Genomic DNA, 17779 nt, shown 5'->3' with positions numbered 1-17779 from the left:
AGCTTCCATATTTTTCAAGATATATTTAACTGTTTCTAATAAAATAAGGTATCCAATATATCTTATTTGCGATATAAATTTTATTTCTCTTCTTTTTATATTATAATTTGACTAATTATTAAATCAAAGTTGACGTAAAGCAAAAGATCTCTTGAAACGCATCACAGTTTTTTTTTATTAATATCACACGTTATTGTTAATTGAAATGTGTTAAAACATACTATTTATACAAGACAGCATTTAATAAATATTACTTCTGAACGATATTAACGATATAATGTATGTTTCGGGTGGCTCTTACTCTCTATCATTTGCTATTACATCTTACTTCAAAAAGACTGCTATGTAACTTCTTTACTTTATTCATATTCGATACAACATACCTCTAAGAAGTAGTATTCAAACTATCCCTCGATTAAGTTGGCTGTTTAAACTTTAATCCTGAGTTCGATACTTAGTTATCTAAGAAGTAAAAAAAGACATGTATAAAAACAATAGATTCTATTTACATATCAGAAGAAGAGACTTCGTAAACGTCGTCCTACGCCTTGCCTATCGTACAGGATATTAAATTTGTTTACAAATTGATTTATATTATTACAGCCCTTAGTTATGATACCGAGATACGTCATCAAGCCGAAATCATTACATTGCTGTAAACATAAAAATAGATTACATTAAAATTAATTAGTAGAATTATATTTTTATAACATATTCTTTTTAATGTATATAAATATATACTAACATTATAAAAGTCAGCCTTAAATTTCGGATTGTTCAGTACAGGCAGTCGATGACTCAAAGAGCAAGCTGCTCGAAGAACCTCATGGTTCCCCTTCAATTCTCCACTCTGTACTGCCTGCACATATCTCAGAACGAGTTTCACCCTTGCATGCAACATTTTAATGGCACTGTGCTGAGCTGTCAAGTGTTCAGCCACTGAAATCAAATATTTAATTTACTCACTGTTGATTCTGACATTTTATCAAGGTGTAAAAAAACATTGCTGTATTACTCACCTACTGAGCATTCACCCTGATCATTGTTACACATCCTTTGTACGTGATCGACTCCAATTCTCTCGGCTTCTTCTGTGGCTAATGTGTAAGTTAACGGGACGAATAACATGGTAGCCTCACCGTTAACTAAGTCAATCACTGATTCATACATAGAGACTGATAAATGCTGCAACAAAATTATTTTTAAATACATTACTTTTCGCGATGCATTTAGAAAATAAAAAGACTATTTTTTACAGAAACATTTCAATAAATTTACCTCTGTGTTTTTTGGTCTTGGATCCAGTTTTAATAACACGGGACTCTCATTAATTTCGCAAAGTTGCTTGTGCACTCTAATGTCTTTCTCAGTAGGCATATCGCCAGTAGTGTACCAACCCAAAAAGTCCATTTCACTGAAGACTTGTTTAAACTGTTCCTCCTTCGTATTATAATAATCCCTATCGATTATAACGTCGTCGCCGATGCACGTGAACAGCAATTCAAAGGAGTTCATAATCTCTATGTTGCGACCTTTCTGCTTACCGATCAGAGCACCATACACTGAAAGTATTTTGTCGTAAGAAACGGTGTAGTGTTAAATTGTGGATTACTAATAAAATTATTATTATTATAAATACTTTAATTGAATAGTTTAAAGTCTATCAAATTCGTATCGGAATTCATATAATTTTAACATGTAACTTGATTGACAAACACAAGTGTTTGTATCTATTAGGGGCCGTCTATAATATATGAAGTAAGCGTAAAAGCTGGAGTACAAAATAAAACTAATTTACTCGCTGATGCCCATACTTCAGCTCCTTACACTGGAAGAACATATCTTTACACCTACTCTTATTTCTTACGCCAAGCTTACTTCGCGTATTGTAGACGACCCCTTACTCGCCTGTATACCTACCGCTTGCTGTTAATTATTGAAGAGAAGATCTTACCCAACTGGTCGCTGCCCTCCTGAGCCCTGAGCCTGGTCCAGTGCTCGCTGACGTTCATGATCACCAGCGGATGGAGGCTGATGGACACGGAGCCGATAGTGCCCGAGGAGGCCATGACTTTGACGCTCCCGGACACCCTCGGATTCCTCTCAGAAGTGTCCTCATCGATCTCCATCGCCGTTTGTTCGTTTGTATTTTCCTCAGGCACGTCGACCTCCATGTCGCCGTTCTCACTTGTTTATGTCCTCACTAGTTCCGTTCAAACCGGTGGAAATCGGTCGTGAAGATCCCGGACGAAAGAGAAGGAGGAACGGACGACAATGTCGCGCGAACCTCGACGCGAATCACCGAAACGTTTAGAAACGTCTGTCGTGTGACAATCAGCGCGATCCAATACGGACGGCCATCGCGTCGATTCTTTCTCGCCGAGAAGAAAGCTCGCGTCACGTCGAGAAAGAAAGATCGATATCTCGAGATATGTCGACCGTCTCGCGCAGAGTTTTTAAATCGTTTTTAGAACTCACAACTACGATTAATCTAATTGGCCACAATTACTGCCATTACAAAATTAAAAACCGACCATCCTTAACCTAATTTTTTAATAACAATTTTATTATTTTATCAGCTCCTAGTTCGCATATTATTGTAATAAGATCATCCCGAATGTCGCCCTTGATTTCCGAAGCGGACGTCAGAGGCGCACTAAACGCCGGAAGTTCGTGCATTCAAGGGTGTGCATAGCATAACGTGCCAGCCGTGCCAGCGACCTGCAGCGACCCACGTTTCGCTGTGAGGTTGCACAAATCGACGTGTCACGTTTAAAGGGGCAACAGCGAACTATTTGTCTCACTCTCGTTGACTCTCGTCACGGGAGCATTCGTATAATGCGTACGTATGTGACGAGTTGCGCTTTATTCTGCCTGCGTTTGACCAAGTGAAATTCGCGTCATATCCGACCGCGACGGGCAGTAGCGACGCCTCGTCACCTTGAGTACGAGGGTGAACCATCGTTTCTTCGTAGACGTAGTACATACGTGAACGTGTATATACATTCAAGATTGAGAAAAATTCCGGTTGGACCGACATCGGCTCGGATTGAATCCCCCTCCTCGACGGGAACCGTCTCGGTTAGTCCCTTTCTGGGAAAGGAACCGTCCCATCGCTTCGCTGAGTAAGTAAGCTTGAAAGCGAGCTATTTACGAGTTGCGTTTCTAGGTTAGACGGGCGATCGTGTTGGGGAAGCGCGCGATTGACCGGGGAGATCGATTGGCGACTCTCACAGGCACCTCGGCATCTAGGACGAGAGACGCTACATGTGGGAGTTTGAAAATTGCCTTCGACATTTCGTCGTCGGACCTTGATGATCGCTACGGCATAAAACGTCAACCTTCATGGTGCGAACTGCAACGTCGGCTGCGTTGCGATCATAAAGCGTAAATCCCTCAGCGGGTTCCTCGGCGGAATTAGATCAGGCAATGTGAGAGGTTACGTGAAATTATAGATGTTGTTAGCGCGCACCCTGGGAAGTATCTAGTTGTATTTAGAGCTTTGACTAATTCAAAATGATGGAGAAAATCGTCAGAATGCCACAGTTGAGACAGTTACTCGGAGAGTTTCCTGGAAATATGAAATTCTGCTTTGCTTATGGATCAGGTGCGTTCAAACAGACCAACAACGATGGCAACAACATGCTGGATCTTATATTTGTCGTACGCAACGCCAACAAATGGCACGCGGAGAATTTAACACGAAATCCTAAGCATTACGCTAAGCCATTGAGATTCCTCGGTCCTAAGGTGATCACTAATGTCCAAGAGAGATCGGGCGCCAAGATATTTTACAATACGCTAGTGACGACGAGCGAGGGCCAGCTCATTAAGTATGGAGTGATCTCTGAGGTTTCTTTGGTGGAGGATTTGTTAGATTGGAACGATCTGTATTTAGCAGGGAGATTGCATAAACCGGTTAAGATACTGATGGAACCGGACGAGAATTCCCAATTGCGTACCGCTCTGGTGCAGAACTTACATTCGGCTGTGCACGCGGCTCTGCTATTGCTGCCCGAGCATTTTACGGAAATTGACTTTTTCAAAAGGATCACCAGTCTCTCCTACCACGGTGACTTTCGCATGATTTTCGGCGAGAACAAAGATAAGATCAGCAACATCGTGTTGCCGCAGTTGCATCATTTCAAGCAGCTGTACGAACCGATCCTGAAACACTTCGATAACTACGTAGATATCCCAAAGTCAGATCACATGGCTGTCATGTGTCATCAGGATACCTCTCCGGCGACCAGAATCCATCATTTGAATCATTTGCCCAGAACACCCCAGGTTAAATTGGTCAGGGCGTGGTCTCACGGTCCGAGGTCGAAGGACACGGAGGACTGTCTGCGCGCAATCGCACACGATCCGGAGTGTTGCGACATATTGGAGCAGTGTCTGAAAGAGATTGTTTGGAGATCTAGCGTCATGCAGAGCCTAAAGGGAATCGTGACCGCGGGGCTCGTAAAGTCTGTTAAATATAGCGGCGCCAAGATAATTAAGATGCTACAATCCACCCCCAAGCTACCTAAGCCTGTTCCAACTGAAATCAATAAAATTGTCGAGACTGTTGTAAAGAAGACAGAGCCTAAGGAGGCTGAGAAGCGCGTCGAGTAGTTACCGTTTTAGAAAAAGCTAATTCAATCCTGATAAATGTATATATACATAATTTGTAAATTCTTATACGAAGCCTGTATCACAAATAAAGTGGATAGTTACACTCAACAATGTAATATTTTATTTATAGGTATTATTTGATATCTTTAATTGTGGTATACGCTCGTAAAACAGTAAATTTATTTATTTATTTTTTTACTTGAAAAGAGCCTCGTTTCGTTGAAATAGATTGAAACATTGCCCGCTTATATATCTAATATCGCGAGATAATCCACAGATATTATGTATAATCATTTGTATACTTGTCGTTAAAGACTTGACTTATAATTTACAATTTTGTTTTGTCATGCTTTCAGCATGTAACTAGACTATGACAGCGATGGATTCCGATTCCGAGAGTCAGGATAGCGACGACGGACGGCGGTTTCGTTTCGAGGCTACGCGCAAGGATTCGGTCGCCCCTTTAAATACCGCGGATCGAACGAAGACTCCTAAGAAGCACAAATCGTCGTCCCACAGCGAAAGTTACCGGGACAGGAAGGAACGTTCCAAGCACGAGAGTAGTAGCAAGATAGATGACAAGAATTTTAGACACTCCACGAAGCACATAAAGCACGAGTCGAGAAACTTGAGACAGGAAGATAGCAAAAATGCATACAAGGAACACAGGGAGAGTAGATCTGGACTCGTCACGAATGACAGAGGCTCCAGAAATTCTAACGGCAGTGACGTGAGAGAGAGATCGCGAGGTGACTCGAAACGACAATCGGACAGGGATCGCAATATTCGGGCGCAGCATTCGCGAGAACATTCGTACGAGAGGAACCATCACGACGAGCGAGCGTCGAACGACAAGCACAGAGGTCGATATCACGAGAGACACAAGCATCGTTCTCGCGACAGGAGTCGCGACAGGTCTCATCAGTCGAATAGAATTAAGTCCTCGAATGACGATCATCGGTCGCGAGAGGATCACGGGAGATACGATTCCTCTAGAAAGAGATCGGTAAAGGAGACTAAGCCACAAGATTCAAGGGACTATTCCTCGCCTAAGAACGTCGAGCGAGAGCGCAGTCACAGCGAGACTCGCTCGAGCGAGAACGCTAAGAAGGATTCGTCGATAGAGGCTCAAGACTGCAAGGATTTAGATTTGTCACAATTCGACGTCCTGTCGGAGACCGACGAGAACATGTCGGACTATCGGGATTCCGAGGACCGAACGTCGTCTCCGCACTCGCGTAACGTGAAAAGACACGATTCTGAAATTCGATCGGAAAGTCATGCGTCAAAGCGAGAGAACGACGACGAGATCGACGAGAGAAAACGACGGGGAGAATTAAAGGTAAAGAGAAGGAGCTATGATCCGGCATCTAGTTCCAGTAATAATAATCCTAGTGCCGTTTCAGATTCCTTACTCGACGCCACATCGTGCGCGACGCTCTTGGTAACGAGAGAAATTCGGATGGACTCTGAGAGAGAAAAGTCTGATTGTGAAGAGGAGAGAATACTTGTTTGCGACAGTAACGTCGAATGTTCGAGCTCGGGGGAGAAATGTTCGCGTTCTAATGTTTCTTCGGATGAGATACAATTGTTGAAAAAAAATTTAGATCAAACTGGATGCGCGTATGGTCCACTTTTACCACCGGGATTCGCATCTAGTACGTCTGGTAATAATAAACTTGATTCCGAGACGTTTCTTCACGAAAGTGATATCGACGAGGAAGTTGAGGGAATAAGTACGAATTTTATTGGACCTCGTTTGCTACCTTTGTTAAACGATCGTCGAAGCGCAGAGCGAGAGAACGAAGCGGATATTGTTACTTCTACGACAGAAGCGGACACTGTTTTCGGACCTGCACTGCCACCACATTTGCTACAACGACAACGAAAGAACGATTCGCAGAATAAAATTATCGGCCCTGTGCTACCTATGGACACCTCTGGCATTTCGGAATCATGTCAAGACTCGATGGAATCATGTCAAGACTCGATTGCGTTTACAGAATCTGATGACGATTCCGCGATAGGTCCTCTACCAGCGGATCACCCAGCTTTAAGAACTAGTCGCGTACACGAGCAGTTAGATTTGAGAGCACAAAGAATCAGGGACGAAAAATATTCGGAAGAGGTAAAAAAATTATTTCTTTTTTGTTTTTTTTTTCCCACCCACAATATCATTTTTTGTCTAGTTATTCTAGAATTAAGTTTTTATTCTTGCTCTTATTATTTGTGTTAGAGTAGACTAACGTTTCCTATTCAAAAATTTTTATATACAGAAAAATCACATTGTATTTAGTTTGAGACACAGCTGTTGTATTTAGCGCTAAAATAATTCACTTGTGGATTGGAGGTTTCATCAATGAGAAAGAAAAGTATTTGTATTTCAGATTGACATTGGAAATAAACGCGAGGAGTGGATGACCGAATTACCACCTGCTCAAGCTGCTACTCTTGGATTGGGTCCGCGTAAATTCAGAATTCGGGATGGTCCAGATATGTCAGATAGATCATGTTGGACTGATACACCGGCACAAAAAGTTCAGAAACAAATGGACTTGGTAAATATAAAAAAAGTACTAGTATGCGTCTTTATTCTAAATATAAATAAAGCATTTTATTTGTGTTACAAATGCATTTACATTTTAGAAAGTTATATGTATGCTAATGTTAGACTCATCGTATTCTTTCTAGGAAACAAGAAGATTCAAAGAGTCTGAGAAAAAGCATGTAAATGAATTTCACAAGAAAGAAGAGAAAAGCGGAAAACGAGAGAAATCGTTGTTAGAAATGCACCAAAGCAAAGTCGCCAAGAAAAAGAAGGTAATTTGTGAGAGATTTGCACTTTTAAACTGTAGTTTATCCAATTATGAAATTTATCACTTCTATACATTCGTTTTCGTATACTTGTGGCATCAGACATATCTTACTTTTTAGAAAGAGGAAAAAGAAGCAAAACGAGCTGGAATATCAACGAGAAGGCCCTTTGATAGAGATATTGATTTACAAGTTAATCGATTTGATCAGGCGCAAAAGAAGACTATTCTGATGAAAGCACAACTCCTCGACGATAGGTTCTCGCGCGGGCAAATTTAACGAGTTCGATTTTGCACAGGGACAAAATTATGGTAATTAATGTAAATAATTGCAAATTGTAAAGGAAGTTGTATTCTGTATTAAATGCATTGGGCTGATCTTACAAACTCCGATTAATTTGAGCAGTCAATTAAATTTAAGAATAGCCACTTGCAAAACCTGAAATTAATCGTATTATTTTATGTTCCTTGTTCAATTTTTTGCAAATTAGAATTTATTTATTTCAAATATAATAATTAAATTAATAATTAGTTTTTTTAATTATCAATAAAATAATTTAAAAAATTAGATTAGGGATGATCAGTTTTAAATTTTGCAGTTGTCAATTTATAAATTTAGCCGGCTGATTAAGTTAATCGGAATTGATGAAACCAGCCCATTGATTTGCAAGTTAATCAGTTTGATCAGATGAAAAGCTAGATTATTGATGAAAGTACAGTTGCTCGACGATAGATTTTCGCCTAGACAAATTTAACGAGTTCGAATTCTCAAATGGGAAAATAAATATGACAATTGTAAATAATCGTTAATTGTGATGAGACTCTATATTAAATGCGTTTAAAAGTTGACAGATATCGAATGTTGTTTAACGGTGCCTTGAATTAAAGAATTGAATTATTCTTGCCATTTTGACAATTTTACATAAATGTTTTAGCAGAATATGCACGTTAGCTTCATATTCGTATCTTTCTAATCGTGATTTTTTATACGACATTTTACTGTCGATGTCAACTAACTTTCGTCAAATTTTATTTCAATTTTAATCTCAGTTCTTCAGCTTTTTCCGAAATAAATGTATTGTTGTACATTGTATCACAAATGTTATTACGAATTTGATTTTGTATTATGAATCAAGCATATTGTTTTAGATAAAGCTTTTCCAGTCATATTTCCTGCACATCTGTTTTGTAATGTGCAATGTTGCAACGATGCATAATAAATTACAGTTGCGAACGAGAATTTTATAAATCCTATATACTCGTAATGTAAATAGCATTGTACTGTATGTGATGATTATAAAAAACAACAATGACGTATGTAATAATAATAGTAATAAGAATAATGATTGTACGGTACATTTCTGCTCATGTATAAAATAGATATGCCGCTCGTTATTTGTTCATCGTATTTTCTATAAGTGAGACAGTACAAAATAGTGCGATACTTGGCGTTGTTGATACGTATCTTACAAAAGGTACATATCAGCATGACTATAATAAATACAAGTAAAACTACATTGTCACACTTTTGAGAACAACATTAGATGGCACATCATACTGATTTCACATGCAAATTCTCAAAGGCAATTTTATATTTTCGATGAGCCTGAAATTTCATTTTAATTGACATTACTTAAGAGATGTGTACATCTTACATATTAATAAAATAAATCTTGATATCGCAAGGATTTAAAGGATCCTAAATTTTAGTAATTTACTAATTTGTGGATCTATTATTGCACTTTCTCTCACATAACAAGAGATATAATTCGTACGATATCGGATTAATATCATTGGATGATTAATTACTTTCTGCTGAAAAATTGTATAAAAATCTCTGGATTTCTATACACAAAAATAAAATATGTTTTGATTAAAGTTGTCTTTCTTTCTCTTTTCCCTGAGATTTTATTTGTTGATGATTAATCTATTATACAATTTTTATTTCAACAAAATGATATTAATATTTTAATAAAATAGAAGATAAAATATAAATATTTAGTTTGCTGTTTTGATATTTTTAAAATAGAGATATCTTCTTTTCGTAATTTTCAAATTGTGGTTTGTTAAGAAATCTCTTTGCAAGATAGTCACTTATTAAGTTAATTGGTGATTAATTTGCAAGCAGCACTTACAATTTTTTCTTAATATAGAATTGTTGCTTGTTGCATAGGAATTATATCAAGGACATCAGATTAATTTTTAATTAAATTAATACTAATTAAATTTAATCGAAAATCCAAATCACCTAATAGATTCCGATTATTTCACCTACAGCTGTGAGGCTATTTGAAGCAATTTCAAATAAACAGCTTCGTCGTTTTTAAATAAACAAATTGTCAGCGATTATTCGTAGCTGCATTACGTTAAACTCCTGTTTTTAAAATTGATAAAATTATTAATTAGCTATTAATAATTATTTTATTACATACACATATATTATGATATATAATTAGATAATAGAATAGATAAAAAATAAAATATAATCTAATTAGATAATATAGATAATAATTAAATATTAATAAGATAATTAGATATTAATAATTATTTTTCTTTCTCGAGAAAAGAAGAGAAAACAAAAGCCCAGAAGATTCTGCAATAAAAAAAAATAAAAAACAAATTCGAAGAGTCGCGTGCCGAGGCCACCTCTCGCCCACGCACGCGATTGGCCGCGGTTCCTACGCACTTCTCGTGCGAATCCGACATTTCAACAACCGACTGACAGATTGATCGTTCGATCAATTTGGCGATTCTCCAGCCGATCTTACTCCGCTCGGCGGGCAACACCGATCCGATCGACCAGATTCTACTCTCTGTCATCGTTTGTTCGCGCCGTCGCCGTGTCCGTCCCTCCCCTTCGTCCGACGTGGTTCACGAGAAGACTGATCGAAGAGTGAGACGCAGCTAACCTCGAAGGCGACGTACGCGCTCGTGACGTGCCCGTCCCTCCCGTCGCCCCGGTCGCTGCGGGCGATCGCGTGCGTCCAGGAAACATCCGAGTAACGTTCCTCGGACGAACAAGGTCATCGGAAGCGAAACGAAAGGAGAAGAGAGAGAGAGAGAGAGAGAGAGAGAAAGGAGGAGTCAAGAGGAAACCCTCTGAGGGACTTGGTCCTCGTTAATGGCCGGTCGAGAAGCGTTTGCGACGTCGAGTGACTAATGGTCGCGTGCGGATGAGAGACTCGCGATCGACTTCGGAGAGTACGTATCATTCTCGTTCGCGACATCTCTCCCGTAGGTCCCTCCTGCGCTAAAATCACGCCACTCCCCGCGACTCGCGGCGTCGTCATCATCGTCGATGGTTATCTCAGCGATGCGACGCAGCCGATCGGCCGTAAAACCGAACGAACGAGCCCGTTGACCCGTTTCTGCACGCGCGACGCACGAATACATTCATGCGTGCGATTCACGCGTACGTATCGTCGTGTTATCAGTATCTTGTCCGAGAGCAGGGGGGCAAGAGTCGTCAACCTACAAAACTCCGTTTCGTTCCGTTCCGCGGAAGGAAACGGCCGTGCGTTGACGACAGGTTTCCCTCGGCCCCCCTCGTCAACATAAGTCGTGTCGTCGGTGGTTCCTCTCTGTCGCGTCCCCTCGCTCCACTAATGGATGATGGACCGCGGCGGCAGCTGTGCGGGGATCCATTTACGAATCGCGGATAAGTCGTTGGCTTTGTCCCGGGGAGCGAGCGATCCCTCGTGAGATTATTATGCGCCTAGCGTGATCCGAAATCGCCGAGAACCTGACAGGTCGCGCAAAACGTGTTTGTTTACCTTGATTAGATTGGGCGTGTATTGTGAATCATTGTGCTTAGAGTGCGGATCTGTCGCGTGTGCCTATCGTAAGATCAACATCTATCAGAGCTAAAGATCTAGTTCGAGTTTGAGTAAATTTGAGCGACAGATAACGTAAGGAACTAAGATTGTAATTGTTCTTTTTCCAGAGTGGCTCAGCTACGCTTTTTACAATGTGCTTTCTGTCCGCATTGAATGTCACTCCTCATGCATATCAACAAGATAAACCTAGCCATCATATAATGAGCTACACAAGCGAGATCTTGGGGAGATATTGAACTTGATGCTAAGGTGGATGTGCTTAGACCAATTTCAAGATGCGCCAGTGTTGTTTGAACCACCAAGTCCTGTTGTGGCTTATCTTTTTGATTTTCTACACTACGCACAGCAGTGCGGATATTTTGGTGTTCTCTGCAGGGACAAGACACCAAATCGAAGAAGAATTTCGCGATTTGCCGGCCAGATTTGGAGGCATAATACCACCGGAAGGCCTTAAGGTACATATTGATTAATTTGTTTCATATAAATTATATATATGATATCTACAATATATATCTTACATAACATCATCTCAGGGTATGGTAGTTTATGCCGATCCTCCAACGGCATGTCGCAAAATACAGGCTCCGCCAAACGATACCAACTACAATAGTAATTGGATAGTGTTAATACGACGCTATAACTGTAGCTTTGAAATAAAGGTTCGAATGGCACAAGAAGCTGGATATGATGCCGCCATTATACACAATGTAAACAGCAATGAATTAGGTAAACAAATTGCATATTATCCACGATGGTGACAATTAAAATGCTGTTCACTTCATTGAAGACATGGCAAAAGAGAGGGTTATTTTATTCCAGAACCGATGTCGGCGAAGGATCCCGTAGGAATTACGATACCGTCTGTGTTTGTTAGCGACATCACGGGAGTTGTTATCAAGGAAAATTATTTATACGACCAACTATATTTTATATTGATTAACGACGATACGCCGTTCAATATCAACACTCATTTGCTCTTGCCTTTCGCCATTGTTGTTGGTATATGCTTTTTAATTATAGTTATTTTTATGGTAAGTTAGAGAGAAAGAGAGAGAGAGAAAGAGAGCGAGAGAAACGTTGAAAGTATCGCACGAGCGTAATACCGGTTCTATTTTGTACAGATTGTTAGATGCATAAAGGACAGAAGGCGACAGCGAAGACACAGGCTACCTAGTTCTAGCTTAAAAAAGATTCCTACACACAAATATACAAAGGGTGATCCATACGAGACATGTGCCATTTGTTTGGACGATTACATAGAAGGAGAGAAATTACGAGTTTTACCGTGTGCACACGGTATGCTTTTCTAAAAAACTATTTGATATTTTGATTATAATGAATGACATTTTGCTTTTTCAATCAGAAGTTTTTCTTCGAATCGTCTTGCGTTAAATTATTAAATTATTCGTTTTTCATCATTTTAGCTTATCATTCAAAATGTATTGACCCATGGTTGACAAAAAATCGAAGAGTTTGTCCTGTTTGCAAGAGGAAGGTTTTTGCGGCTGATGAACAAGTCGTGACTGACGAGAGCGACTCGGATGATGATACAGCACCTCTCATTCGCGATGGCCACCAAGGTATGGAGATACTTTTTTTACAATCAGTAAATAAATGTAATTAAATAGAGACGCACTCTAAATGATCAGAGTTGAATTTTGAAGGTTAATATTTTCATGTGAATTTATATAAATCTTCAAATAGCACGCTTTTCAGTTTTAATAATAAATGCACTTGCTACGAACTCGAAGGAAACTGTTCTTCTAGGTACACAAGGTGGCACGTTCGCGAGACAAAGAGAGAATCCTTTTAATAGAGCTAGGAGATCACAGGCTAGACACGACAGTAGTTCTAGTGCTAATAGCTCCGATTCTGAGCAGTCTTACGTAACCACTGAGGACGGCGTTAGTACTAGTGCTGGTGAACCATCTAACGTTACCGTTTTTATGGTGTCCGATACTCATAGTATAAACGGTAAGACTAATTACTAATTATCCTGTATATATAATGATGAAACATGCTTAAAACGTTTATTTTATTTGACACAGGTGACTCGCTGGAACGTTCAGCCAGCAGTACTAATCCACACAATGTGAGCATATACGCAGATGCTCAAGAATTTCCAGCACCTGTTGTTCAAATTGCACCGACACGACACGGAATCACGGCAAATTCCGTGATGTCGAATTCCGATTATTATGTTGAGACTTCGGATAGTAATGCGTCGGTGATGGCCAGTAGTTCCAACAGAAACGATGTTATTACGTAATGGCCTGATATAGCTGTGACTATCATTATATATTACGAGTTGTACGTGTCTGGCGTGAAAAGATATTTTTCCTTTCTTTCGCGAAAGATACGTTGATACTATGGTGCACACGACAACATAGAAGCAACTAGTGATGAGCGTTATTTCTGGTAACTACTTTGCAACCGTTATTGAGTTATAACTGTTATAACTATTTAGTAAAAACTATTAGTATTAACTATTTAGTAAAAAAAAAGGATAGTTATTCGATTACTTTGATCAATATCTTACTGCGTACCGTTACTGCGTATTATAAATCTTTTAAAAGCGTCATTACTATGATTGCAAAGAATGAGAATTTTGGAAATATAAAATTTTTATCATATAATAAATACAATTTTTTTTATAATGAATGAGCTGTTAGCCTTTACACCTTGTGTTCACGATACTAAAAATCAGTCCGAGATGTCGGACAAAGAGAGAATTGAATTGACCAATCACATTAGTTGGTCAAATGTAATTGGTCAATTCGATTTCTAGTACTGTGGACACAAGATTTTAGAAAGGCAATATCATAAACTCTTTTATGCTATAATTCAATATAACTGCATGAGGAAATAAAAATCTCAAAATAAAAAAATACATTAAAGGATACAAACATGCAAATTTGCTAACCTCAATATAATAATGTGAATATAATAATATCTAAATATCTTATCTTAAATATTATAAATTTATTGATGTTTTTTGATATTTTTTAATGTAATTTTTTCTTATTCTTACGTACGCAAAAACTCAGATATTAATTTTATAAGATTTGAAGTAAACAGTTATAAAATAATTATTAAAATAAATACTCACGTATGAGTAACGATAACCGGTATAACTGTTAAAAAAAAAAAAAAAATTACTTAGCTCATCACTAGAAGCAACATAAGATAACAGATGAATCTATATATAATCCAGAACTAGGTAGTATTTTTAATAAAACTACATATTTCCCTTTTTGAACAATGATATTACGACTGCCTTATGGCAAATAATTCTTTTGCACTAAACTGTCAAGTATGTATTTGTTAAATTATGTAATAATGTTATTGTTTTTTGTTTTCTTTTGAGATGAGTATCACATACAGTGATGCAGAGATATTAATAATTTTACATATTATACATGAGTGTGAACATTCTTTGAAATATTTTTATTTTTTAATTTGATTCACGTATAAAAGAATTCATGTATGTGAAATGTATATACTACTGTATAATTATTCAATCTGTTCTTATTTTTATTTGCAAACTATGCATTGTTTCTTTGATTTTTAATTTTTAATTGAAACCGGTTTCAGTAAATATAGGTAAGACTGTGCAAATTCTAGTTCATCTAAATATTATTTTGTATATTAGCTTAGAAACTTTATGTGGCCTATTTTGATTTATGCTTTATTGCACTTATTTGAGTTATTCAAAGTTGCACGCTATTGTCATTCAATTACCAAAACTTGAGTATGATGTAATATATGATTAGATAAGAGTTTACTGCGATAACGTTAATGATAAGTGACGAGTGCTGGTGATACTGTAAAATGACGTACATAGCTTTGTTGCCGACATCGGATTTGTATATATAAATATTACCTATTAATACATATAACAGTCAAGAGACCAAAAATATGCAGATTCCTTTCAATGCAGGACATATAATATTGTGAATTCTTTCAAGTTTAGACACTAAGTTGATGAAATTGAATCTTTAACCGCGTTAAGTTTTACGGAAAATTTATTGTTATCCAAAGTATATTAAACTGTGAACTAACTGTACTGTTTTATATAAAATGTAGACTAGTACTTATATATGAAATGGGCTGTATATAATATGACGTGTCAATAATTACATGTAAATTTCGCTACTGTCAAATAATGTGTTTACTCGATTTCTCATCGATATTAACAAAAGAAATTAAAATTATGCGATCCTAAGAAGAAACAGTTATATCTAATTTAAATCAAATGCATCAATTAGTACATACGTTAAATTAATGGCTGATATTTTATTATAAAATTGTAATTGATAGATCATGAGTGGAGCATCGGTGAAAATCTCAAGAACTTATTGAATCATGAAAAATATTCCGTTGTTCATTCGTATAGACACACACGCGCGCATGATTCAATTTTGGGATAGGTAAAGGTTGTTCAAACGTATAAATATCGATTGTGAATAAAGCGAAACATAGTAAAAATGTAAAAAAGATTTGTAGATAGTAACGGAGAGATTTCATTATGTATAAGCAGCACGTAAAAAATATTTTTTTTTTATAATTGTCAAATCGGAATAAAAGTATTTACTATTATCAGTTAACAATATATATACATGTAATGTACTAATAAAAATGCATTTATATTTTTTTATTGTGTTATGCAACTTGTCTCAGTCTTTCATAAGATACAAGAGAATATTTATTGCAATTATACTTGCTAATAATTGATATGAAGCGATATGAAACATATAATATGGCAAAATGTAGGAAGCTAAAGTTCAAGAAAAATTTACAAATCGAAAACTAAATTAAAAAGTAGATGAAATATCTAATATGTTGCAGATACATAAAAAAATCTATCAAAATAGGAAAAATTTATCAAACCAGTTTTTGAAATAAAATTTGTCTAAGTGAAGCGTTAAGAAACTGCGAGATTCTAACATCTGCAAATTTGTCTCTAAAAATCAAAGAACGCGAAAGCGAGAATTTTCGGAAACAAATTCTAGAGAGAATTTCGAAATGAAGAAATCATCGAAGAAGAAGCTGTCGAATTTCAAGATTATTTCTTATCGAAAATCAAAATTCTTCATCGTCGCAAATATTGTAGAATCTTTCAAATGACAAGCCAATCGGGCTTTCAAGACAAGGCATTGACTTGGAGGAGAAACGGAGGGTGGCCGTACCGCCGGCTGTATGTCAAGATAGGCGGTCTAATAGGTGGGGCTAACACTCTACAGTCACGGGGGTGACAAGTGGTCGCACGTGACGGCACAATGTCGTTCGAAGTTCACGTCTTCGCCTTGTACCTTGCCTCGATCGAGACGTGTACACACGCGACGGCAAAAGACGACCGTGCTGCTCTACCAATTCTGTGGTCCTGGACCACTTCACTTATCGTCCCCGGTAGAAAGAGAGAGACCCATCCTCTCTACGTTTGCTATCACAGCAATTCGGATGTCGACCTTCCAACAGGCCGTTTCTCTTTACCTATATCGTTCCCTAGACAGAGCGTTCTCCCCTTTTTTTTTCTCTGCTATCTCCGTAATCGCCATAATCGCCAGAGCATGACAAATGTATCGTGCGATCGAAATCGTTTTTATTGATCTATCGAGTTTACATATAGATTCTTGTACTCGCCAGGACCATGATTGATATATGTTGAAAGAAATGTGTATTTCGAAAGTCTAGAACACGGTTTTCCAGAATAACATGCGAATTACATAAATTACGTATCAAATTCCACGAGAGTCGTGAGCGGCGTGCCGAAAATTGTTACGATGAAGAGCGGAGCGCAAGGGGGTGGCTAGCTGGACCAAGCAATGACGTGACGGGCAGGTTGTCCGCGTGACTAATCCGTTGCTACAGCTGGTCGCGTATTATCGATTCGCGAAAATTTCTCTTCACTCACAGCCATGCGCAATCCCCGTTTCCACCTTGAGACTAAAGGAGAATACGGATCGCGCACGCAATGTAGCCATCGATGGGGTGCGCCGCGTGTACGTATACACGTTACGCGTACGTATACGTGTGCACGCGTGCATATCATGGGAAAACAAGCGACCGACATGTGCGCAGGCTCCTTTTCACAGATCCTTATTTTTATCGTCGTTTTACAGAGATTCGAATCGTCTACTTCTTATTTCAGCTCTGTCAAGAATTTCTCGAATTTCTATCCAAGGGTGGAAAACGCGTCGATTTTGTCAGAGATGTAGAGTCCCCGGGGATGACAACACCTTCTACCAAAATGGTTCGAGTCAAAGTTTTAAGCGTGTTAACGCCAGAACACACTCGGAAGCGAACAACTTGTTCGCCGATAATTCCAACTGGGATTTAAGGGTTTCTTCGCGATCTTGTTATGAATAATTTATGACTTATTTTAGTTATCGTAAACATGCATGTTCCGTATTCTTCGAGAGAAAACTTGTAATAAATAATAAACGTAATGATAAATATAATGATGATACAATCTTTAAAGACGCGATATTAGAGAAAATATTTAGCTCGATT

At 38.1% G+C, this 17779-nt stretch overlaps 4 protein-coding genes across 8 annotated transcripts; 3 read left to right on the top strand and 1 right to left on the bottom strand.

The window, feature by feature from the left end:
• Positions 1-149: 149 nt before the first annotated feature.
• LOC105204012 (COP9 signalosome complex subunit 6) lies at positions 150-2174 on the bottom strand. Its single transcript, XM_011172999.3, has 5 exons — positions 1955-2174; positions 1279-1562; positions 1020-1185; positions 746-939; positions 150-653 (listed from the first exon to the last, which is right to left on the bottom strand). Exons 1-5 carry the CDS (start codon positions 2172-2174, stop codon positions 513-515), a joined length of 1005 nt encoding a protein of 334 aa, XP_011171301.1. The 3' UTR covers positions 150-512.
• A 494-nt stretch (positions 2175-2668) lies between these two features.
• LOC105204013 lies at positions 2669-9304 on the top strand. 3 transcript variants are annotated; one of them, XM_011173002.3, is made up of 6 exons: positions 2669-3081; positions 3170-3348; positions 4974-6745; positions 7005-7175; positions 7309-7437; positions 7552-9304. In XM_011173002.3, the coding sequence occupies exons 3-6, from the start codon at positions 4988-4990 to the stop codon at positions 7708-7710; spliced, it is 2217 nt and encodes a 738-aa protein (XP_011171304.2). In that variant the 5' UTR covers positions 2669-3081; positions 3170-3348; positions 4974-4987; the 3' UTR covers positions 7711-9304. The 3 variants fall into 3 exon arrangements, with proteins under 3 accessions (XP_011171304.2, XP_011171303.2, XP_011171302.2); XM_011173001.3 differs by having other exon boundaries at positions 3170-3431; XM_011173000.3 differs by lacking the exon at positions 3170-3348 and having other exon boundaries at positions 2670-3125.
• On the top strand, positions 3517-4617 carry LOC105204115 (phosphatidate cytidylyltransferase, mitochondrial). Its single transcript, XM_011173178.1, has one exon. It carries the CDS (start codon positions 3517-3519, stop codon positions 4615-4617), a length of 1101 nt encoding a protein of 366 aa, XP_011171480.1.
• An 806-nt stretch (positions 9305-10110) lies between the features above and the next one.
• LOC105204011 (E3 ubiquitin-protein ligase RNF13) lies at positions 10111-15754 on the top strand. 3 transcript variants are annotated; one of them, XM_011172996.3, is made up of 8 exons: positions 10111-10631; positions 11374-11721; positions 11800-11992; positions 12086-12297; positions 12388-12562; positions 12691-12846; positions 13034-13240; positions 13315-15754. In XM_011172996.3, the coding sequence occupies exons 2-8, from the start codon at positions 11542-11544 to the stop codon at positions 13533-13535; spliced, it is 1344 nt and encodes a 447-aa protein (XP_011171298.1). In that variant the 5' UTR covers positions 10111-10631; positions 11374-11541; the 3' UTR covers positions 13536-15754. The 3 variants fall into 3 exon arrangements, with proteins under 3 accessions (XP_011171298.1, XP_039307149.1, XP_011171300.1); XM_039451215.1 differs by lacking the exon at positions 10111-10631 and adding an exon at positions 10688-10842; XM_011172998.3 differs by lacking the exon at positions 10111-10631 and adding an exon at positions 10881-11271.
• Positions 15755-17779: the final 2025 nt, after the last annotated feature.

This window comes from Solenopsis invicta, chromosome 6 (assembly GCF_016802725.1).
Source record: "Solenopsis invicta isolate M01_SB chromosome 6, UNIL_Sinv_3.0, whole genome shotgun sequence".
Lineage (NCBI taxonomy): Eukaryota > Metazoa > Arthropoda > Insecta > Hymenoptera > Formicidae > Solenopsis > Solenopsis invicta.
Note: the sequence above shows the minus strand (reverse complement) of the source record. Positions and strands in the feature narration are given on the sequence as shown.